This window comes from Amblyomma maculatum, unplaced genomic scaffold, assembly GCF_055883805.1.
Source record: "Amblyomma maculatum isolate TAMU_Amacu unplaced genomic scaffold, ASM5588380v1 scaffold_18, whole genome shotgun sequence".
NCBI lineage: Eukaryota > Metazoa > Arthropoda > Arachnida > Ixodida > Ixodidae > Amblyomma > Amblyomma maculatum.
This window is the reverse complement of record NW_028146743.1, coordinates 6,871,538-6,897,389: the sequence shown is the minus strand read 5'-3', so window position 1 is coordinate 6,897,389 and position 25,852 is coordinate 6,871,538. Positions and strand designations below refer to the sequence as shown.

The 25,852-nt window shown below is 46.6% G+C and overlaps 1 protein-coding gene across 1 annotated transcript in view; it reads left to right on the top strand.

Moving 5' to 3' along the window:
- Positions 1–25,852, top strand: part of LOC146171822 (visual pigment-like receptor peropsin) — a 330,381-nt gene that overhangs the window by 84,124 nt on the left and 220,405 nt on the right. Inside the window, exons 2-3 of the mRNA XM_084586301.1 lie at positions 11,410–11,537; positions 15,781–15,877. Coding sequence (XP_084442427.1) covers positions 11,410–11,537; positions 15,781–15,877 — 225 coding nt within the window. The remainder of the gene's footprint in view (positions 1–11,409; positions 11,538–15,780; positions 15,878–25,852) is intronic.

Below are 25,852 nucleotides of genomic sequence, written 5' to 3'. Positions count from 1 at the left end.
AACCCCAAAAACGACCGAATGATTTCACTTCGAATCCAAGGTCACCCTTTCAACATAACAGTTATCCAAGTCTATGCACCAACCACTACTGCTGAGGAAGCTGACGTTGAGAGCTTTTATGCTCACCTGCAATGCTTTTGACTGCACTTCATCATCAGGCGTCCTTTTTCTCATAAGAGACTGGAATGCTAAGGTGGGGAGTGAAGAAATATCCGGAATTACAGGCAGGTTCGGTCTTGGTGAACCAAATGAAGCTGGGCAGAGGCTAGTAGAATTTTGTCAAGGAAACAACCTGACCATAGCGAATACTGATTTTCAACAGCACAGTACATATGAACTTCACCGGATGGTCGATACAGGAATCAGATTGATTATATTCTTTGCCGGCAGAGATGGAGAAGCGCTATACAAGCAGTAAAAACAAGGCCTGGGGCCTATTGTGGCACCGGTCATCAGCTTCTTGTTGTCAAATTGAAGCTTCGATTGAAAAAAAAACGCAGAAAACTAGAAGGTCTTTCAGGTATGACCTAGATCAAATTCCATCAGAATATGCTGTGGAAGCGAGGAATCGATTTCAAGAATGAGATCTAGAAGACAGAGAGCCTGAAGAGGCGTGGACTGATGTTCGTGATATAATAGAAAACGTTGCTGCTAAAGTAGTTCAAAGGAAAAAAAATGGATGAAAGCAAATTGGTTATCTGAAGAGGCTTTTCAAATAGCTGAGGAAAGGAGGTTGGCAAAAGTTATAGGGGAAAGAGAAAGATAGAAGGTTCTCAATGCGGATTTTTAGAAAATAGCAAGGAGAGATAAAAATGCCTTCCTGAACATACAGTGCCAAGCAGTTGAGGACAACAGCCAATTGAGGAACACAAGAGCTCTGTATAAGACAATGAAAGATACAAAGGAAGCTTCTGTGCTAAGCTGGGCGTGATAAAGGACGAACGAGGCAGGGACCTCATTGAAGCCTTAGATATAAAGAATAGGTGACAAGAATACACAGAAGAACTGTACAAGAAGGACCCGGATGTGCAAACCCAACATAAGACGGTTGTGATTACTCATCTCGAGCCGGGCATCCTGAAGAGTGAAGTTGAATGGGCTCAGCCAGCCTTGCTAAGCAAAACACTAGCGGAAGTGATGGCATTCCAGCTGAGTTGCTCCAAAACCTCAACCATGATGCTGTTAACGTTCTGTATACATTGTGTCAGCAAATTTGGACAACCCTGCTGTGGCCACAGGATTGGAGGAGGGCAGTTTACATCTCCATTCCAAAGAAAGGCAGTGCCAAAGATTTTCCCAACTACCGCACGATAGCGCTTATTTCACATGCTGACAAGGTGATGTTGAAAATCCTCCAAGGTAGGCTGCAGTAGTATGTGGACCAGGAGCTTCAGAACGTGCAAGATGGGTTTCGCAAGGGCAGAGGAACTAGAGACCAGATTGCCAACCTTCGCTGAATCATGGAAAATGCAAGAGAGTTCCAGAAACCCAACTACTCCTTCTTAATTGATTATGCGAAAGCGTTTGACTACGTAGATCACAGCAGATTGTGGCAAGCTCTCCAAGAGATGGAAGTTCCAATTCACCTCATCTGTCTCCTCAGGAACCTTTATGAAGGGCAAGAGGCCACAGTCAGAACTGGCCATGGTCTTACTGACTGGTTTCCGATTGAGAAAGGAGTGAGACAAGGCTGCATACTGTCGCCCTGCCTATTTAAACTATATGTTGAGTGCATCATGAGGAAGGCCGGTCTGGACGAGTCTTAAGCTGGAGTGAAGATTGCTGGAAAACGTATCAACAACCTCAGATATGCGGACGATACCACTTTAATGGCAGAAACTGAAGTGGAACTCAAGAGACTTCTGATGCGCGTACAAGAAGAGAGTGAGAAGTTTGGGCTTATACCGAACATTAAAAAGACAAGGATCATGGCGTCTTGCCCTATCAAGTGCTGGAGCATCAAGGGACAAGAAGTGGAAGCTATGACAGAGTTTCTCTTCTTGGGCTCCAAGATTACCCCGGAAGGAGACTGCAGCCATGAAATTAGGAGACGCCTGCTTCTGGGAAAGAGAGCTATGGCTAGCCTTAACCACCTAGTAAAGAGCAGAGACATTACACTGCCAACCAAGATCCGTATAACTCGTGCTATGGTCTTTCCAGTTATGATGTATAGATGCGAGAGAGAAGAAGGCTGACCGCCGAAGAATTGACGCGTTTGAATTGTGGTTCTGGCGGGGAGACTCTTGAGAGTTCCTTGGACTTACAGAAGATCAAATCAGTCGATATTGTCGACCATAAACCCTGACTGCTCATTGGAGGGTCAAATTCTAAAGTTAAAGCTCAGCTACTTTGGTCATCTGATGAGAAGAGAGGATTCGCTGGAGAAGAATTTGATGTTGGGAAAGGTTGAGGGTCACCGGAGAAGGGTTAGGCAGCGAACGCGATGGTTAGATGGCATCCTCGAGGCGCCAGAGATGAAGTTACGTGATGTTAGGAAGATAGTGAGACACCGGAAAGCGTGGCGTGATATGGTCCATAGAGTCACGAAGAGTCGAACACGACTGAACGACTGAACTGAACTGAAGCCACTGCCAATTTTTTTAAGCTAGATCAGGGTGCCTTAGAACACGCAGCTGCAAAAAGAAATTTAACCATGAAGATGCCACAAGTGCAGTATGTGGTAAATCCACAGAAACCATTAACCATCTTACACTCGAATGTGATGGTATCCATCCGTCCGTCCGTCCGTCCGTCCGTCCGTCCGTCCGTCCGTCCGTCCGTCCGTCCGTCCATCCATCCATCCATCCATCCATCCATCCATCCATCCATCCATCCATCCATCCATCCATCCATCCATCCATCCATCCATGAAGTGACGGACGGACGGACGGACGGACGTCCGTCCGTCACTGTGCGCGCGCTGCACGAACATGGACGGCGCCGAGCAGCGTCTGTATTCCGGTGTTACTTAAGCGGCCAATGGTGCTGCTAGCCTGCTGCGCACCATTTTCAAATACCTGACAGCAGAGTTCACAGGCGAATGACGTTTCGTCTCGATAAGTATGCGGCTGCCGTAACTGAAACCGAACTCGCATCGTCGGGATCAGCAGTCAAGCGCCCTAAGTACTAAGCCACCACGCCGCGGAGCCAAATATCAGAACAGAGCAGGTAATCTTTATCGAGCAAGCCGCATAGCGCACTCGTAAGAAATATTATCTAGTGGATAATGGAAGCCGGATGTTTACCTAAGGTCCCGTGCCGTCCATGATAAATGAGCATGAATCACAAAATTGTAAACCTGCACGAACTGCTCCTGTTACAATTATTTTGTTCCATGAAAACAAACCAAAAAAAAAACGAGTAAAATCGAACGCCTTCGATATGTAGGGTGTCCCAGTTAGAGTAACCACGGTTTTGAACAGGGTGGGGCATGCCAGCCCCGTGAAGTCAACTAAAGCGTGGCGTAGTCTGCAGTATGTATATATTTTTCCATTTTCCAACGTTGATTATTAAGTCAAGACTAATCAGCTAAGTTTTCAATCAGTCGCTTCGGGAAGAAAGTGGCAACGCAACAAACTCTGAAATTTTTACCAAGGTATCATTTACGTTTTTTTTTCTTTAAGACGAAAGCCTTTCTATGCTCATGGGCTGCAGAAATGTCCGCGGGAATTATTCGCATGAACTGATTGTATAGAAGAATGCAGCTTTCGTTTAGGCATTCAGCTTGTGTCCCCAATGTTTTTCTAGCAGACCTTCATAAGGAGCCATGGAAATGCGTGGAAAGCTGGTCTAAAGACTCACATTTCGTTGCATAGGAAGATGGGATTTAGAGCTGAGCCCATAATTTCGTGCAATTGCGGGACGGAAAGGCAGGGAAAAGCCGCAGAATGGAATCCACGATAATTGATTTTCTTCCCCTTTATTCGAAAAGAAGCCGCGGAACCGCGTATATTTGCACAAAACCAATCACACGACCTCATCAGCATGTCGCTTGTAAGCAGGAACCATTACCCGGCGACATTATAAAAACATTCCCTTCCACATGCTCCATATATTCCACTGAAGAAAATCAAATTTCTCCGTCATCATTGCGATATAATTAGGGACACCAACGCAGTATTCACTGCTTATGTATATGCAAGCTGCATAGGCCTTCTCTGCATACAAACACGTTTTACAGCATATTAACGCTTTGGTCGGTCATTTGTAGACTCCCTCGTCTATGGATCGTTTGCGCCAACATGGACGCAGAAAGTTTTCCAAAGGAAGATCTCAAAGAGTGTGCATCTATAGGCTGCAGAAAGAAACGATAAGCAAAGCTACACTGGGTATTCCGGTGGGCTTCGTGATTGAGAACTTTCATACCCGCTCATGAAAGTTCCGCACACGGCATCCGCAGTACATCTCGTGCTGCGCGCTAATTATCCGAATGATTCCTTTATTCTTCAGGTCGTGTAAAACGATTGCACAGTAGTCTCCATCGATGCGATACCTATACCTTTTTGTGGATTACAATCTCACCTTTCGAAACGCGAATAATGTGGGCCATACGATAAAGCCTAAAGTACCATGATAACCCGAAGGCAATTGCGCTCAGAATATACAAACTATTGGTCTCGAGATTATTTAAATGTGATCTTTGTTGGCATGTCAATTTTGCTTAATATATTCTGTAGTTTTCTGTTGCCTGTGATACCGCCATAAATTCATTGATGCGAAAGGACGCAATCCTCCTCACTTTTTTAAGGGTTGTATCAGTGCTTTCATGCGGTTAAAAGGGCGCAAATCATTAAAGAGCGCTGTAGCAAAATTTAAAGTTTTTATAACAGTAGTCTTATTGGCAACCTATCGGCCGTTAGCGTTGGTAGCGGTTATTGGCGCCTCTCCATGTCCAACTGTAATCGACAATCTCAGCAGGTGACGCCATGTTTGCTTTCATGATATGTTTATAGTTTATGTATTGTTGACTTTTGCGTAACTTCCCTCGCCGCTTCGGTCTTAGACTTTTGTGCGCAAAAATCGTAACCGTTGTGTCCTGCAGCTGCGAGAACTTGTCACAAACTCGCATTCGCTTCGAACGTTTAGTTCAGTCAAAATACGAGCGAAATTTTTGTCCCCTTACCGAAGGAACCCTGCCAAATTTTACGACTCTGCCACCGCTATCGAGCATGCTTTACCGTTTTCCCTCCGCCCTTGCAATATTATACTCTTGCAGGGGCCCTTTTCTCGACAATTCGCCATTTTGTTCAAATTGTGCCGTACGAGTGACGTGTGCAGTAGGAGAGTGCCAGGTTACGTAAGCACACAACAGTGTTACGCATTCTGAGCAAAAGGAGAAATAAAGTGATAGAAAAAAAGCGCGCTGTCGTCTGCTACTATATATTGGCGCTAAGTATGAAAAACGACGATGCTCCTGCAGGAACCGATACTCTGCGGTGTATCCCGGGATTCGGAAGCCTCGGGTTGCAGTGAGGTGAGTGAAGTATGTTGTGGCGTTGTGGTATTAGTGTGTCATGATATACTTGGGGTCGAACATTCGGCATCAGCTACGCACGGAATGGCTGTGCGAGTTTCAGCTGAAGAGCAAGAACGACAATGGAATATTCGCAGTGGTGCAAAATGGGAGCGGAAAGTAGCATTGCTGTTCATAAGCGCCGATGACCTCTCGCGTTCACTTATCAGAGGCTTTTAAATGCAGGAAATAAAACGTTTAAGGGCTTGGTCGTAAACAGAAGGAATCAGCAGATTTCCAAAGTAGCTCCAGCACTGACGAAGAGGCGCCGGTGGTGGTGGTGGTAAGAACATTTATTTGCACAAGGGCCAGGAGGTATGTTTGGATCGGCCCATAAGAGACCGATCCTTACAAGCACTAAGTGGAGGTCCCTAGTTGGGGACCCCAGTGGCGGTTGCCGCCGCTCGGGCGCGTCCGATTAAGGCTTGTTGGGCCTGTAAGTCGTGGCAGCCGAGCAGGACCGCCTCCCAGTTCTCCCGGGTTGGGTTGGGGATGGGTGGAATAGCCGGATTGGAGCGGCAGGCCCATACCATGTGATAGATGTCAGAAGACACCGCTCCACAGTGTGCGCAGCTGCCACTAAAGGAGGGGTCAAAATGTTTTAGGGCTGCCGGGCACAGCAATGTATTGGTGAAAAGGCGGAGAAGGAGCCGCTCATCCGCCTTTTTGAGACATTTACATGGGCTGGGATAAAGGCGATGACAATTTTGATAGTACGTCGTGATATCTTTCAAGGTGTAGGCCGGATTAAAATCGGGTTCCTGATCGGGTAGGGTGGAGAAAACAGCCCAGTGAGAGAGCGCGCGGGCGGCTGCGTCTGCTGCCTCGTTTCCTGCCAAACCCTGATGAGCAGGGGCCCATATAAGGTAGCGGTGTGCGGGGTCCGTATCCCGTATGCAATTTAAGTAAATTTTATAGGCGCAGCCGGTAATGTCCATCTCTGAGGACAATTACGCTCGCAGTCTCAAAGTATCAATTGCTGTTTGGTACTGGCTGTGCTACCCGCCTTTTTCGAAAAGCCGCGTTATGACCAGCTACCGTCAGGTCACCAAGTTTGCTTAGGTTTCTAACATATTGCGTCGGCTTGACTTGTGTAGAGCGCGGAAAGCAGAGCAGAGAGAGAGAGAAAGAGAGTCTTCCACACACAAGATGTGGAAGGCATACGCTGCATGGGCCTTACAGCCGGTCTGTTAAATGTTCATGCGCTGGCGTGCGAAAGGCTCTTGCGAAACGCAAAAGACGTCCGAGAAATAGAAAGAAACAGAATAACGATATATCAGGAAGGTTAATTAGGCGATGCCCAGGCTACCGTACACATGCAGAGGGGGATAAATGGAGAATAAGGAAAGAAAGTAAAGGATGACTGAGGGAATCATGGTATGAAGCTAGGGCAGCGCCGCGCGCGCGTATTTCTTACTGTCGCAGCAGTAAAATGCAAATCAATAAAGGGAGATTATTTTCCGGCTGTTTCAAAAAACCAATCAACACAAAATGTCACTCAACTACATCATACAATATTAGATCTTACCATCATAACGTGCTCCGGTGTACTTTTTGTTTCTAAAATATAAGCAAATGGTGAGCCCGCATGCATATTAAAACAAAACTTAATATATGAAACACATCACATGTGGCAAGCAAACATATGCCATGCACATGGAACATACATTCCTTTATTAAAATAGAAGCTGTGAGTACTTTTGCTTGCTTTTCCCATCGTGGAAAGAAGGCTCAATTTATTCAAATTGCAGTGAATGCATAGTGTAAGGCAAAAAAGGCCGTTTTTAGGGCCGACGTTAAGGAGAGTGTTTGGTGATCCTTCGCTGCCTGTTGCGAGAAATTCCTGCACAGCCATCGAACCATATGACCCCTCAGGTTGCACACACGAACCGATCCGACAGATAATTAGAAAGCATCGCGGTGCTCTCTGAAATTCATGATGGTTTGGAGGGCGCTGTTTAACACAAAGACAAAGAGAAGAAAACACGGAACTGGCGCTTTTATTTCTCTTCTTTTCTTTGTCTCTGTGCTAAAGAGCGCCCACAAAACCATCATGAACAACCTACAACTCGCTCAACTTTCCCTTCTGCTGCTCTCTGAAATGCCTCGTCAAACGCAGACCAACCGCTTGAGTTAGCGGGTCGCATTGCTGCGCTTGGCAACGACGGCGCGGATCGATGGTTTCTCTATGAGAGCAAAGCATTTGCAACGGGAGGGTAGGTACGACCCTCATGCGGCTGTAAATTTGCAGCTTCATTATTAATCATCTAAAATATGACGCAGCTGAAAAGTCCCCTTATAACGTCGTTGCAGTGCTTTATGCAATTACAATAAGATGTGTCAGCTTACATCATCACCCACTAAACTGTCTACCAAACTGCGGTTTTAACAGCCGCCTGCACTGCACGTCGAATTTGCCATGCTTTTTCGCGGCCGACTCAAGTGGTTCGAAATGCGGCGCCCAACTTTGGTCATTTGCAGCAATGGCAGAACATCCTTTACGTAATGAACGTCATTTTGACGTCATCATTACATGTTTGTGCATCAGGTATTTCTCGCCATACAACGTGACCCAATCAGATTTCAGGAGTCGGCTATTGGCAGTGGGCAGTTAATTTCAGCCCATTCGTAATACAAGCGTACGTGCTTCCCTTTCTATCATATATACCTCTGTTTTCCCTCCACAGTTACTTATATATACCATCCAGACATCATGAATACCGCTGCTAAAGATCCGTTTTCACGCTCACGTCATTTTTACGCCACCCAAATTTCGCGCCACAAATTAGAAACACGTGACTGTTCTGAGAACCAATCAGAAAAACAAAATGGCGCCTAACGGCGACAATGTGTGTCGAGAATAGGGCCCCAGGTTGCGCAGTGGTAGACGATAGCGAAGCTTGCATTAACGCCGTACAAAATATGGCGGCTCATCCACTCTAACCCATGGGGCTCAGCAGCTCCCCTGGCGCTGGGGAACCAAGTTCATTGGGGACGTCACGACTGTGTACTTGTTTGTTACTGCTTATAGGGAACCCAAGCTCAAGTTTCGCAGCGCGATGGCAGCGCCGCATTGCTGGCATGGTGGCGAAATGTGAAACGATGGGACGTCGCCGGAGCAGACGCTTCGCTAGCTTCCTGTGCACGTGCGGCGATCGAGTTGCGCCTGGCGGTTATTTGGCGATAAAAAACGCTCCCGCTGATGCAAAACGGAGGTACTAAGTAGCATTGTGTCATGGGTAGCCACAATAGTAGGCGAAGCGCCAAAAGACGAGGCCCACGTGTGGAACTTTGCAGATTTCTTTGGAAGCGTTTCCACAAGACCTGTTTTCCAACCGCATGACAGCATTCTGAGAAGGATCGCGTTCTTTGTGGAAACGAAAAGGGCCAATTTTCCCCTTCTCCATAAACTCAGAAATGTTCGACAGTTGCCAAAGACGTCTTAGAGAGGCATGAAAAGAGTAGAATGGTTTACACCATGTATACGAAGTGAAGGCGGTGGAGGATTATCCTGCTCTTCGCTCCGCGCGTGTCTTGCTTTGCCGATTTCCTGTGCTCTCTCCCTGCTTTGCGAGTGCTCTGAAAGCAACCAAATCAACAGATATGCAGCGTGCGACGTCCGCGATCGACAATGATGTGTGAATGTGCCCTAGGACCAAGAAAATATCTAGGAACGAGGCCTTTTTTTTTTCTGGGGGGGGGGGGGGGAACATGCTTGGCTGAGCCGCTTTTACAGATTTCCGCAAATTGGTCAATAAATGAACCAACATTATTATTATTCATAACAAAAATATGTTGGAAGTGCAATACAAAAGCGATCCTAGTTAAGGCTCGATTGACACTACTCGCACGGAGTACCCTATATTCGCATCGCAGGTTTCGTAAATGCAGCCATTTAATAAAAACCGAAATAAAGCAAGATTGTAGTACAAGCTTGAATTTCACCTTCCTTCCGAGCCAGCGAGCCGGTTATGTCGCATGCAGCGCGCGGAGCACGCATGTGCTTTTGAGACTGCTAGCGCTCGTGCCTTTGAAGAAACATCTCCTTCGGACTATAGCTTATTCTTCTACTGCAAGATTTGCTCTAGTAACGTCGTAATAATAAAAACAAAACCGTATATAGATCTCATGCTACAGGACAAAACGATGACCAACAAGTGAGCAGCTTTAGTTCAGAGTACTGACAATACTTCCGCAGTTTTTAAACATATTATAATGTAGCGTGTACAACAGCAGCCGCTAGGCGGCTGCTCATCGAGAGTCACCTGCGCGGACTCGAAGTGGCCCGTGGCGTTCGACGAGAAAAAGCTGAAGTCGGCTGCTGTCATTCGGTGCTGTGGACCTGCTCTCCTGTGCCTGCTAGATCAACCCTCTATTAAAAACCAACCTTCTGGATACGGGCCTAAACAGCTACGTGACAATATACGGCAATATAGTTACATAGCTGACTTACCTCGAGATAAACTTCCTACGTTTTCGGTAACGTGGGAAACGCATTCACAATCAATATTTACTCATCGCCGTCTGTCGTCTGCTCTACTGTGCAGACGTGAATAAAAATTTTCTCTCCTATAATTACGTTTCCTCCATGGAAATACGCGGCAGGTTGTCCAATCATCAAGACGGAATGCAGGCGGCATGTCGCGATGCGCCTGCGGGGGCGCGTCAGGGGGCGTGCTCGTTCGAGAGAAAGCGCGCGGCGCACGTCGCGAAGGCAGCGAGCCGAGCCGGCGGCGTCCCAGTGTGTGTTTTTCTGCCACAGATGGCGTTGCCCATCAGGAGCCGCAGCGCCGCCCAGCGGTGCTTTGGGAGCCTATAAAGTGGTTTCTAATCTCCTTCTGGAGTCGCGACGTAGAGATTACGGGCTTGGAGGATTCTTGCTTCTTAGTGCACGCGAACCTTCTCCACATATATGCGCCCGTGTCTACGCAATCTTTACAATTCGCATCCAACGAAAGCATCTGGCTGAGAAGGAAGCACGTGAAGGCAGCTGACCTTCAAGCGAGACAGCCTCAGTATAAGCAATTACTTCGCACATCCGGCGACCGCCGCCTTTACAGCCCAGAGCGCTGTAAGCATGTTGAATATAACTACAAAATTAGCGTGTGATTTTTAAGGAATATCATACTTGACTCCCAATCCAAAGTTTTGTTTTAATTCACGCTTTGTTTCAGCAAAGCATTAAATCTAGCTGTTCAAAGTTTTTTGTTATATCAATGATTACACCTTAAGCTCAGGTTTACTCCAATGGACGACGGCCATATTTTGGCCTCGCCATCAGTTTTACACGCCTTCGCGGCGTGTAGAATGCATTATGCTTTTTCTTTAATTCGTTAACGGCAAGACCTCCCAACATGTCGGGTGTGCAGGTTGCCGACAACTTGGTTTTTCTAGACAGATTAAATATCGACTATGCAAACTTGAGCCTAATGCGATGCAGCTCGGCGATTGTTGTGGTAAGTTATAGGCCTGGGACCAAATTTTTTACGGCCGCTTTTCCGGTTCATTGCTTTGCATTTTCGCACGATAACTTTTCATAGCGACGATAGTCTCAGACTTCGCTACTCACGTCGCAGGCACTGGCTTGGAATAAAAATTAAAAAAAAAAACAAAAAAAAAACGAAACAATAGGCATCACAATACCCAGTCCCTGTTTATAGCGTAATACAAGCAAAGCTAAATTTCCACGACAACGCGACGCTTTCGAGTAATAAAGGGCGAAGAGGCGAATTATAAGCGTTCTTTCTCATAGGGCAGAAAGATAAAGAAGGCAGACATTCTTTACAATTTTCTGCTATTTCTATATTGCTTGTCGTTGCGTCGCTTCCTGTTGCGTAGGTGGTAAACAAACCTCTCGATGCTCTTCTCACCGCGAGTGTGCCTACTTCCTGTCGCAGATGGCTGTTCGGTGACGGCGGGTGCCAGGCGTACGCCTTCATCGGCTTCTTCTTCGGCTCTGCTCATATTGGGACGCTCACTCTGCTGGCGCTGGACCGCTACTTGGCCACCTGTCGCATCGGCTTCCGTGCGTATACCGAGCAGCTCGCCTATCGACTCGTTACCGGCTGCCGCATGCGCCTCAGTGTTTCGCGCAAATTGAAGAGACATGTATTGTAAGTACGTGCTGCAACAGAAAAAGTGGCGCAGCACTCAGGAATGTTAATTCCTTACTTTACTAGGTTATCTCTTTAGGTAAATTACTAGGTAAGGAAAAAGTGCCGTCACGACAAGCGTTTCTATCCTGCCTAAAGTTGCACGTGGCTTGTACGAACGTTTTATAAAGTACACCTATATGTTCCAGCAAAAAAAAACTCGAGCAGTGGCGGTTGCATTGAGCATTCCGGAATGTTCCAGTCGGCAGCATTAAAGGCATTTTTAAGAATAAAATCCGGCACTGTGGGCTTTGTGAAAAAAACATCACGCGGGTATGTATGCCTCTGGAAGGTGCTGGTTGGCAGGGAACATGTCCGGACAGTGATTGGCCGGTGGGATGCGCGACGTCACGAAACCAAGTGATATGAGAGAGTGGCAGGAGCTGCAAACTGGGATAGCTCCTTTAACTGGGAGGGTGAGATGGGAATCGAATGCTCCAAATGAAATGCGAGCAACTGTGCGCAACGAAACAACCAAATGTGGAGACCTACGCCGCAGATAACGGCACACCCATAAGCAACTGACCTTGGTTGATGTAGGTGACACAAAGGCGTTTGCCGCTGCCGCTAGAGGGCGCGAACAAAGTACAAAAATTAGGGTGATGCTCAAGCTTCTCCTCAAGGGTAGATACGGTGCGCCTGTAACACTGCCTTTTAATACCGTTAATACTTTCATAATTTGCTTTGGTTGGTTTTTAGGGAAAGAAAGGAGTAGCATCTGTATCAGCGCCTTTACACTCCTCCTTTTCATTCCGTGAATACTTTGTGCTTTTTAGTTGATTTTTGGGGAAGGCACACTATCTAAATTCTTAGTGGACACTTGTTAGAGGTAATATGTCGTGTTAAATCCACGTTGCAAATTAGCATTCAACTTCTCTACAAGATGCACGCTAAGTGGGAAGCGGAATGATATGACAGCACCCTGAGCGGTGACCAAAGCACGGTTTCGTCACATGTTTGATGCGAAGTCACGTGCGTACTATCTTCGGCACCGTTTTTCTCCATTTGGGCTACGGGGACGGCTTCGGACCAAAAGGACAGTATGCGCTTCGCGCAATATTTTTATAAGAAAACATGGTGGTCTTGGATCAAAATGTAGTAATAAAACTTGTTTAAAAGAACATGAATTTAAGTAGTTTCAAGCAACAAAACTTTAGCCAATTATTTTCCCAAATTTGTGTTGTCCAGTCACCTCAATTCGATGGTTCAGTTTCGCTCCCTTAGCCGACGTTGCTGGCGCCTGGTCCTAGACTGGGTTCGAGCCGCACCTCGGCGGGCACTGTCAATTCGCTTTGCGTCACATTCGCAGGGGAGCGGGTGGAGACGTTACTAGACATGTTAACTTATGCGTGTCCCGGAAAAGCAGGAGACTGCCGGTGTGTTGCTCGACTTTGGATCAAGGCCTTCTGAATAAGACGACTGACACACGTGTCGCCATTTCCTTCTTGACTTAACAATTTCTGGGAGCAAGCGGAGTGTGAAAATTGGGAAGCGGTTTAACTTGGACCAAGTCGATTGTTCCCTGTATTTAGACTGAACTCGTAACCAAGCTTTTGAATAATGCAAATTTATTTTCTGATAAACGTATAGTTGTCAAGGAGAAGGAGGAAGATGAGGAGGAGGAAAGGCAGGGAGGTTAACCCATAAAAGAAACCGGTTTGCTACCCTGCACTGGGGGAAAGGGATGAGTGGATATAAAAATTGAAAGAGAAGGGTGGGTGAAGTTAGTACAGTCACATCACAGTCATGTCACATCACATCAAGTCAATGTCAAGAATTTTGCATTCCAAAGGCGATACTGACTCCAAACGCGACACTGCACTAAATGGTTCCCACAGGGTAATTTCTTTTGTCTCTGATATTATATGAATGCCCATATATAAAGAACTACACGAGGCTCGTGAGTCTGCTTGATTGCCAAAGAAGGAATTCCGGTTAAACCGCTGCGTTCCGCTGCCTTTCCGGGACATGCATAGATTTCCTGAAATCAGACGCTGTGCTTGAGGCAACGTTTCGGCTTAGCATTCTTCAATACCGGCTCCGATCTCATTTCAGAAATTCAGAACAGCGGGAACTTCAACGCAGTCGACAGTCATGCCCTTCAGCGTTCTGCACAAGTGCACCGATCAAAAACTATAGCGATGTTCGAAAAGCAAGTTGTGATTGTGATCATGAGGACGTCCTTCGCGGATGGGAAAGTGGAGTTAAGTTTAAAAAATAATTTTAAAATTTTCCGCCGCTGCCGCGAGTACTTCTGCCCCACCTAATAAGTTTAAATACTCTTTGCTGAAAGCGGACAGTACGCCCCTTAGCACTGCATTGCTTTTCATATTTACCCAAGTTTTGAATCGTAAATAATGAGAGAACAGAGGGACCTCGCTTTCCAATATGAACGATGCAGGCTGCTTTAAGTTTTATCCTTTCGTATTTGCTTTTCGCTTGAATCCTCACAAAAGGACCTCATGTTCGGTTTTGCCCGTACCAAGGTAACTGTAAAAATATTCCGCGGACGCTGGGCAAATCATTCGAATTTGATACAAACATTATACCCCCTGTGCGTAAACAGTCATCTGCCGTTCAGCGGCACTTCAAAATAACGCACACTTTTTCCAAGTGCTAAAATACAAGTTCACATTCATACTTTTATATCAAAGTGGTAGTGTTAGATGCCTCGTTCTGCAGAAAATCCGCCGTTGTCGGAGTCAGCGCTATCCGTGTTGCGAGCGAACATTCATGGCCACGGCTCTGCCAAAAGGCAGGCGACATGCCCGAACTCCGATTCGTCGGTGGATTCTGGCTCGTAACCATACCACGTTATAACAAAGCTGAGAGGAGCTGCCATTTTGGGTTGCTCGTTTGATGGTGAGAGAGTGGGAGAGAAATCAACATTCTAAGGCCCTAATTGGGTCCCGACTAAGCCACGCTACTGCGTGCTAGGCCACGCAGGCACATTCATGTGTCTTAACTACTTCGTGTGGTCGCGTATGACCGGTAGCCGGATAACGTGGTTGCGTAGGAATGTATGCCAATGAACATGTGAGCGATATTAGAGGTACAAGATAACGTTTGCAAAATTATTCGAGCAAAGACTATATCTACGCGAACGACGGACCGCAAAGATAGCTGAATATGAGATCCATCATTCCTATCGCGTCATACCCATAAATAAGCAGAGCCTAAGCTCCCACTTCTTTTTTTTTTCTACCATTATTATGCTCCTTTCGGTCAGCAGACGTATTTCACGGAAATCGTTGTGTAAGGTGTGCGGCCATGCGTTTAATTCTGCTTCAATCGTATTTAGGCGTTTTTTAAAGCACATATTTTACATCAGAACAAGCAAACCGCTTCAGCAGTTTAAAAAATATGTTTAAATATCCTTCACCCCCCCCTCCCCCCTAGGTCACGAAAAATGAAACATTTAGATGTGGGTTGTCAGTTTTCAGGTAAGAGTCAACTTTCGTCCCTGTTTCAGGGCCATTTCCTCAACGTAAATGAAACAGAGAAATGCCCTTCTAACGAAGAGGTACTGCGCAGGAGGGAGGACACACTGGGAAACACACACGAGGGTTCGCCCGTGTCTCTGACTCTCTCCTCTTTCTCCCGCGCTTTGTCTCTTGGCTATGTGACACCAACTAACCCCATGTGTCCCCTTAGTTCTGGTACTGGCTCGTATACTTCGGCACCTGGAAGAGCCGCCAATGAGACTAAAGACAATTATTTGCTTGTAAACGCAGTTGATATTTTCCTGGATGGCAGGATGTCTAATAGATGCCCTTTCATGCACTTCGCGATTATTCAGTCGTATCTCCGCGTCCGAATAATTATCGTTCAAACTCTGGGCTTCTAAATGATTATAAGAATACAGCGTGCCTGCGACCTTTGGTTATAGGTTTGTTCGTGAACTCCTGGAAGCATTAAAACAACGTTTCTCTTTATTCTAGGGAAGCGAGATGTCATCTTTGTTTTTGTTTTTACCGTGTTTTATTTCTTGAATTGATAGTTTTTTCGACTCTTCTCATTAAAATCCTAACATGCAACACTGCTTTTGAGTCGAGGAATGTTCAGACTGCAACAGTTGTCTCACGTACGTGACACCTGGCTCCGTTTTCTCTGCAGGTGGCAAGCCAACGTACCGGCGATACGTCCAGCTTATAGGCATCGTATGGTTCTACGGTTTCTTTTGGGCAGTCATGCCACTCCTGGGGTGGGCCAGGTAAGTCACAGAGCACATTCTAGACATGCTAAAGCGCTAAAGATAAAGTATAGACTATCAACTCTCGTGTTTCACTTCGTTTAAATTAAGTCCCGCGCGTACTGGCATGGCGGGGTATTTGTGGTCAGTTTTTGACTCTGCGCTACATTTCTATGCGCTCGCACGTAAGGTTTGGTCCAAAAGCTCCGTTTTGAAGCACTCGCCGCTGGACCAGGTAACCCTTTTGCACGGGTCAGCGCTGGCTACCTGGGGACTTGCTTCAACCGTAGCGCGAACGAAGCCTACACATGTGGCCCTGTTCGTAGCGTTACGACTGCTTTCGAAGCTGAAAGGCTCCGGATCGCATTCTTGCGCTCGATTATGGCGTGCAGCGCACGCTCTAAGATCCATCGACATACTGAATACCGAAGAGGGCGGGAGGGTAGACTGTGATTCACTGTTCATTCTGTGCCCCCTAAACAGAAACACAAAAATATTAGCTCGATAGCGTCAGACTTCTCATTCAGGTGAAACCGGGTCATTCCACGCCAAAGGTATGACGACCACCTCCGATTTCTTCAAAACTATTTATAAACACTTCCCGCAAAGCGCGTAGTCTAAGCACAAATATTTTTGCCGAAAAAAAAAATGTATTCCTGACATCACAGCACCTTCAAATTTTTATGAGGCATGAAACAAGGCACAAATAAAAAACTAATTAAAAATCAAAAAGTTTAAAACACACTCCACAAATTTTTAATCACAGTTCTTCGGAGATTGGCTCTATATGTTATTCGGATCATGTACTTTTGTAGGGTACAAATATTTCTGTCGAACGTAAATAAAATATAAAATGATACCTTTCCATTGTGCCATTCGTTTCAAAACTTATGAACTTGCTATGGGCAATTATTCGGAAAGAGTGGTAATAAACACATCCGCGAAAACAACATACATCTGCTGCAAGATATGATTCAGCGTATTATTGCTTCTAATATTTACGCTTATATAGTCTAATCATTTTTTTTACTCTAATCAACACGGATTTAGAAGATGTTGTTCTTTAGACGCATAGCTATTCCAGTTCACTACAAACCTACATTTCAACATGAGCTGCAGCTGACGAACTGATCGCGTCTTCCCTGAATTCGCAGCAAAATCATTTGATCCCTTGGCACACTGTTGCCTAATATCTATGCTTTGTACTCTCAGTTTAAAATCTATAACTTTTTCTTAGATCCGCAACTTCCTTGACATTTAACATTGGATCCGCAACGCCGGGTGCACCGCAAGGAATCTTCTTCGATCCATTACATTTCATTTGCAATAACGACCTGCCAGTAACATTTCGAGCAACGTACGGATATTTGCTGATGGCTGCTTTTATATCGAGAAGTAAAGAGTACCGACGACAGCACATCACTGCAGTGTGACTTGCATACCATTAAAGGGTGCTGTAAACCATGACTAATGAGCCTAAACGTCTCCTAATGTAACAATATTCTTTTATTCTAAAGCCAGCTACTTCCTACTTTCCTTACAACTACAATAAAGACATATTGGCGCGTAAAATAATATATATAGGCTATCACCTAACTTCATATGTCTCGTGGGCTAATCACGTAACTCATTTGCGTCTCTCATAGCCTGAGTCGCTTTTGGACGTTAAACCCCGTAAACCAACTATAACTACTATTGTTTCCGGCGCCCCAGCTTAGGTATTGGTGCTTCTAATCTTTCTAAACAAGCTTATTTTACATTTGTCAGGTCTCGGCTGGATTACGCGTCTTTCATTTCGGTCTGCCCATCAGAAATGCTTAGTCGATATGTTAGCATCGTTTAAAAAGAGGGCTGTTCGTTCCGTTTCACGGAAGTATAGTTATTATTCAATCGTAATACGAATAAATCAAAACTTTCACTCCCTTCGTTAAGATTGCATCGAGATATTGCACTTCTGTCTTTATTTCAAAGATTGATCCATGCTACTGGCTCATGTTGTTACGCCTACAGATATCATTAAGGGAGTCGTTGCACGTTTAATAACCGCGAGCGTAGACCAGGTCACCCACTAACTTGAGTTATACACGCCGTTATGAGAGTACTAATGCATTTAAATTTTCCCGACTCCCACGTGCTTTACGCCGGTAGAATGAACTCTCAAATCACGCCGCCTTGCAGCGCAACAATTACAGTTTTCATGATCATCTATTTAAGCATTTTATCGACAGTTACACTTACGACGTTTACGTATGTTTGATTATTTTAAATAATTTGTTTCATGTTGCGTTGTTTCTTCTTCTTGATTGTTCTGTTGGAAACGAATACTTAATGTTTTATTCAACTAAACAGCGTTCATTGATACGAATTTTATTGCATTTTCAGGTGCTAGTTTATGTACACGCACACACACACACACACACACACACACACACACACACACACACACACACACACACACACACACACACACACGCACACGCACACGCACACGCACACACACACACACACGCACACGCACACGCACACACACACACACACACACACAAACATACACCACACGCACACACCTACACACACGTGCGAGCACGCACACACACAGATATATATCTGAGACCTTCCAAGCACACAATGAAAGGCTCAAGTTCTTGAGTGCATCGGCAAAGCGGGACTCATTTTGAACTCAAAGAAGTGTCATTTTGGAGACCGACAAACTCCCGTTCTTGGCTTCTTCGTCAAAAAGGATGGTACCAGGCGGAATCCGCAGAAGATCGCTGCAGTATGAGACTTCGAAACACCACGCACCCTGAAAAGCCTTCGGAGCTTTCTCGGCCTCTTTTTTTTATTTTCGTCGCTTCATCGCTGCCTTTGCGCAAACTGCCCACTCCTCACTTCTCTCCTGCATAAGGATTCGCAGTTTGTATGGATTCCCGAATCCTCTTTCAATCTACTCAAGTGACTTACTCTTCTGGAAACTTCGTCTGGCTTTGGACGCCTATCCGCAAGCGAAGATTGCATGGGAAGTTTTTGTACAAGTACGGTGGGGCCCTTCGTCGTGTTGTACCGAATTACACCGTCGAGATAACCGACGTTCCCGTAAGACACAAGTCGTCAATGTGGCACGCCTGAAGCCTGAAACGCTGCCATCGTCGATCTGCCTGATTTTACTGCCCTCGGACCCAGAGCCACTTACGACCAGCATTCATTCGTCAAGCCTTCATGCGTAGCAAAGCCATATATATAATGTATATATATATATAAATATATATGAATATATATATATATATATATATATATATATATATATATATATATATATATATATATATATATATATATATATATATATATATACTTGGAAGCCTGGAAGGTATTGCAAAAAATAAATACGAAACAGCCCTCTTTCAGAGGTCTGTACGACCTATGAAAAATGTCGGAGTTGGCAAAACTGAAAATAACAAAGTAAAACGAAAATACTGAACTAGTAGAAAGGTGCGTCTCGAGCCTTAAGAACCCCCCCCCCCCTTCTTTTTTTTTTCCACAGTGAGGTGGTGAATGCAAAAACAGGAAAGAGGGCTGATTCGGTAGAACTGCAGCATATTGCTTTTGATATCAGAACCTTAACTGAGAATATTATTGTTTAAAAGGAGCAAAATCCTTTTGAAGTTGAGCTCTCGAGCCTCACGCGTGTCATCTATCGCTCTTTGGCCGCACAGAAGGTGCCGTCGACACCGAGGCCTGACGGAACCTGCAGCTCCTGTTAAAATAGGTTTCCACTTCTGAGCGCCAGTCATTGGTGTTTTCAAAGATGGGCTCACAACACCATTACATCAAATCAGTGATGAATACCTTCAGAAAAGCCTAATACTGATGAGCGCATACATTACTGGTGTAACCTTGTGGGTACCCTGAGCGGAGAAATAAGGCGCTGCCTGTAAATCTATCAGCAAATATAAGGCACCATTTCTTTGCATGAGCGTCTAACAGCTGCCTATAAATCCAGCGACCGCGTAGAAAGTTGTTTTATTAAAGGAGCAAGACATTGCTGCAGAAGAATACAAAGGCCATGAAGAGGACGAAGAATGAAAACGCAGAAAGTTGAGCTTGTTTTGGAGCATTAGCTGCATCTCTAAGGTTTAAGCGGACCTTCCTGAGCAAACCAGTGAAGCGCACATGGTCGTGCAGGCATTGAAGTCCTTCATAACATTCGCCAGAGGACGGCCTTGCGTTCTGCGCATGCGCGACCGTGTCCGCCGCTGCTACATCGATGGTATTGGTGGCGCTAATCTCGCTTTGCAGCGTGAAGTTGCATACAGGGACGCCCCGAAATGAAGCCATTGCGTTCAAAAGTGGGGCTGAAGGAACGTAGACAAAGACGCAGGACGAGGGCACACCTGCGCTGAAGCTACTGTCCTGGTTATGTGTCTTTGTCTACAGAATGCCGTAATTCTACACGACTCACCAAAAGCAACTGGCCCAGCAAAATATATGGTACACAGCTCATCTACACGTTACATCACCCAACGTTTGCACAAACGTTGACGCCACCCGTGCAAGCGCCTCGAGGGACGCGTCCGTTTTATTTTCTTCTATTCTTCTAAAGCTTCAAATTGCTCTCAGCAACCGTGTTGCCATGTTTCGGTGCAAGCCTTCTTGCTCGCCACTTCCGGCCTGTGGCCACAAGAACGGCGGCCGGTGAGTGAAGACGTGACACCTGCTTCGCGCGGGCACAAGAAAGGCGGAAGTCGGTTACACCGAGGGCATGGAATCCGTCGGCCGAAACCAACCCGAGCCGCTTGAACAGCCGTGCCGTGGCGCATACGGCTTTGTGGCGGGCGCTGCGTCGTTGCTATGGGAAAGAGAATATATATATATATATATATATATATATATATATATATATATATATATATGCAATATATATATATATACAATATATATATATATATATATATATATATATATATATATATATATATATATATATATATATATATATATATATATATTGTGGGTGATTCCTCTGCCCGAGGGAGAAGCAAGACAAACACACAGCGGGGCGTGGAGAAAGATCTTTATCTCACTCAGGAGGTCCGTCCATGCAGATGCGGGGGGTCAGGGGTCGTCGTCGAGAGAGCAGGCAGAGAGCGGGCAAATCCAAGAGCGAAGAGACCGAGGCGACGGCGTACACCTCTCTTTATAGCCCCCGCGCGGGACCGGTTATCCCGGAACGAGTGGGGAGAGGGAAGGGGTAAAGGAGCGGCGCATCGGGAGTGCTGCGAAGCGGCGCGCGCTTCGAATGTGGCGGGCGCGCCGCTGCCAGTGGAGCGAGGCCCCACATCTTCCCTCCCCTCAGCGTCCGACCCGGGGTCCGGCAACAGCCGGGCCATTTCCACGTCCGAGCCCGGGTCGGCTACCAATATGCAGGCCTGTCGCCTGGCTCTGGCGGGATGACATTCAGCTGGCCCGTATGGTGGCAGGGAAGTAGCAGGCGTGACGGGACTGTTCCGGCTGGTCCCTCTCGGGCAGCGGCCACTTCTTCGGGTCACAGCGAAGCTGGGCGCGGCCGCTGACACGCCCAGCTGCGGCCCGGAGCTGCTCCTCCACATCGCCGTCGACCCCTTTCCATGTGAATCCTGCTGCTTTGCAGCAGGTGAATCCAGCACTGCGGCATGGAAACTCCTAGGCCGGCTTGCACGATAAAGTTGGAGCTAAGTCCAGACTTAAACAAGCCGCACGCTTCGGTTCGGCTCATGTTCACCAGAGTGACTTCCCTGAGCGCTCTCAGCAACCACTTGGGGCATTTTTCCTCGTAACACAATCTTAAGCCGCAAAAAGCAATGGCACGGATTTTACACAGTGCAAGATTGACCGAATGTTTACATCTTACCGCCAGGACAGGGCCAGCGCATCCCTGTATTTTCCTAATTTCTCGACTTAGTTACCGGGCGTCCTTGTGTCTTAACTAAGACGGCCTAGAGTCGTAATCGCACAAGCGACTTATTCAAGTCAGGACTGAAGCTCAGTCTTGACTTCAGTCTTAAGCGGCCATGCTAGCAGCCTAATCATTTAGACTCCAGTTAAGTCTGGACTTAGCTAAGACAGTCTTAAGATCGTTTCGTGCAAGCGGGCCCTGCTTTGCAGCAGGTGTTTCCATCCGGAGCACACCTCCCGTACTCCGGAGCACAGGCCCGTACTCCAGGCCTGGGCAACAGGCTCCAAAGCCAGACTCTTTGTAGACGGCCAACATGGCCGTGCTGGTCACGATGATGGGCCACAAACTACTACAAACTAGGGAGGTGCCCCCTGTTTAAGTGGTCCTACTTGAACCATGCGCTGGATGCGGTTTCCCGCCCCAGCGACGGTGTTCCTCTGGCTGCTGAAAAATCTTATCAGAAGGCATTTTGAAAGAAGCAAAGACGTTATACAAAGTAGTGCACTACCTTGGTCTTAGGCTATAGCGTCGGTTGCGAAACGGGTTGCTACCTGTACGCCTTACTTTGGGGGAGATCGCTGCATCGCCTTGAGCTTCCACGGCTTCGCAGTTATCGTCCTTGTAAAGGTGGCAAGCTTTCGAGTCTGCGACGTGTACCGGACCAGCGGTTTCACCGCTCGTCAACAACCGCAGCTGGTAGGTGAGTGGCGTAGTCCGTGCCGTAACTTCGAACGGTCCGACCCACTTGTGTGCTAGCGACGCGGCGAAACCACGCGCTGCGTTACTAAGCGGGTGCGTTCTTTTCAGTACCAAGTCGCCAGTGTTGAAAACGACGGGACAACGACCTTTGTTGTACTGATCCGCTTGCTCCATGCGCGCGACATCGAGGTTTTCACGAGCCGCGCGCTGCGCTGCTTCAAGGCGCTCGCAGAGCTTTGCCGCGTACTGCGTAAGCGGAGGGGGCGCGGGCCCCGCCTCGTCAAGTAGGTCGTTCTCTAGCGGAAAAGCGATCTCTTTCCCAAAATTCAAGTAAGCAGGTGTCATACCCACCGACCTATTGACGGTTGGTCCAGTGGCGAACGCCAGTTCGGACAGCCGTGCGTCCAAATCTCTGTGCTGTTCGGTGACCAGCATACTCTTAACATTCCGATTCACTCTCTCAGTTATGTTGCTCTGAGCGTGGTAGGGACTCGTGTTCCTGTGGCGGATTTGAAGCGCCCGACAGGAATCAACAAATACTTTGCTTGTGAAATACGAAGCATTGTCTGTAATCAGGTCGGAAGGGAAACTGAAACGAGGGAATATCTCCAACAGTTTCTCCCAAATCCGTTCTGATACAAGTTTCCTGAGGGGGAATACCTCGACCCACTTGGAATAGTTATCCGATATTACCAGGATATGTTCGTTTCCGCGAGCGGAGCGAGGGAGGGGTCCCATGATATCGCACGCAACCACTTGCCACGGATAGTTGCTAACTACCGGCTTCATCATGCCAGCGGGCTTCCACGCCCAATGCTTGGCTACATGGCAAACAGGACATGTACGGGCGTAACCCAGCACATCCTTTCTCATACCTGACCAGGTGGCGACACGGCATAACTTAAGTCGTAAGTCCTACTGCCGCTGCCATGGCCTGCCAGCGCTCATGATTTCGCTGGTGCATGTGGATGTATAAACGAAATTAAAATTTGAGTCATACCTACTGCGTATATCTCAAACGAGTTTTCAAAACACTGGGATTACACTTTTTTATCCCCCTTCTACAATTAACGAAAGTGCTTAAATATTTTATTTATAGATGAACGCGCACCAATATAGCTAAGAGCATCAGTATGCTTGCTTTCACGAAACTGAAGCCAGTTTAATATCGGCGAAAGTAAAACTGCAATATTAAGAGTGCCTGCGTGTCGCGGCGCAGTGGAGAGCGGCCGTGTTTGCCGCTATAATTTGCAGACCGTGTGCGTTTGGGAACGACATTTTCGATCGGGGCATACATTACGAAAGGGGTTTCACTAATGCTGGTACACGCGTTTCGCAATGCTTCCAGCACTGTACGTATCGCCGCATACAGCTTCTCCCAGAAGCAGCTGCTAAAGCTGTCTTCTTGGCGATTATCAGGGCGCCTCGCCACTCCAACTTTAAATTGGCAAAAACACTGCAGTGCAAGTGGCGTAAGAGCGCATGCCTGTTTTCGACAGTTCTCTTAGTTGATCGGCGTGCCACGCAAGATAGCGCAGTATAGCTGCGTCGTTCTACTAGTGACACAAAGCTTGACAGGAACTGGTCCACGCGTACACTACCATAAAACTTTGATTAATGCGCAACCGAAAAACATTGTTTATATGCTTGAGATCTGCTTTGTTGGAAAAAAGATACCGCAGGACGAGCCCTTACAGCACACGCGCGAATAAAATTTACTCATAATTGGAATTTCCTCGGCGAATGCTTATCTCCACATCCCGAAGTGTCTACGAATGATATCAGCGAAAGACTCGTACCTGGCCGGCAAGAAGGCACGCAATTTACCCTTAATGACAAAGGTGTCTACTCTTCGAATGGTTCTCACTCTCTAGCGAAAGCCAAGAGATCGTTGCAGCCTCCCAGAATGAAATAGCCTTGCAAGCACGAGAAGCAGCAGTAATGTGCGCAGGTGCGTCAGGTGCAGCAGATAATTTCGCATACCTGATCTACATCACCCCATACATGGACAAAAAGCACGGCATACACGCACTGTGCTGCAGCTCTTATGGTTAGTTTAGTGTCTCAACTGTGGTGTTATTTAATTCACTCCGAGGCTTAAAAACTTGGGGCATTACTTAAGCTCTGCCTGTAAGGGTACGTATGACGCGGCAGCGTTAGTGGCTTCGGTCTGCGGTTCTCCGGGCGGAACGGCATTCGCAGGATTTCCAAAAGCGTATAAGAAAGTTTCAGCATCCTATCGCTATCTCACAGAGGCGCTTCTGCCGTTAAGTTTCATTTTCATAAGTGCACAATGGTTGTTTGTATTTTTATTCCTCAATAAGGCCGGCTTTCAATATTAGAATGCGTTTTTTTTTTTTCATTGAGAAAAAAATCACTGGAGGAGAATATGGCCGTCTTGGTTTCAATCTTTTTTACTATGGGTTCGAGAGTACATCCGGCAGTGTTATTTGCAAAGCAGCTTTCAGTTAAAGACGAGTGCAATAAATTTATTAGGTATAAAAAAATGGAAATAGTTTAAAGAACCAATTTGCTCTTCATTATCCGAGCTCCAAAATGCAGTGTTCAGGCGCTGATTGAGAGAGCACATTTCGAAAGCATATAAAAATTTTGAATGTCGTCGCCGACAAGAGTCGAGTGGAATGTCACTCGAACCGAACGCTTTCAAAAAATGTCGTGTAGCAGCACATGTTGGGCAGCCTACTGGAATGACATTCGGTTGACGGGGATTCGAAACGTGCCAGTAGCTGGGATATTAGGTTCCGCTCACTCGAAAAAGAGCGGCGAACCCTGGAGACAGCTGTCCCTGGTAACCCGAGCGCCCGTAACGAGTATGCTAGGCAAGAGAGAAAGAGTTGGCTAGGGCAGCCGCCGACGTTCACACGCCAGCTTGGCGCCTTCTCTCCTCCTCCTCCACGTAACTCAAGAGGAGTTATGCGTCGAATACGTCAGCGCTTGCCGAACGATTCCATGTTGTCTGCATCGTGGGAGACAATTATAGCGCGTCGAGTGAACGCCCACTGAAGCGTCAAACCACGCTGGAGAGGGAAGCTTTACTTTGCGCTTTAGTATCGCTTTAAGGAGGACATCAGAGGCCACAGCTAACATGCACAACGTACAGCAGGACATTACTAGGAGTGTAAACATGTTTTGTTGCAGCAAATGGAAAGCGTAAATGGATTTCGCTGAATGATTTGTTTGCATTACGAACTGCCCTCCAAAACTGCGCGAGTAAAAAAGGCTGGCAGCGGATTGCGCACAAGCCCGAATAATCAGGTCATGTTCTGGTGAACAGAATAACTGGTCAATTTATCTTGCGAGAGCGCCGAAATATTTGCTAAAAAAAAAAAAGCACTGGTATTGGC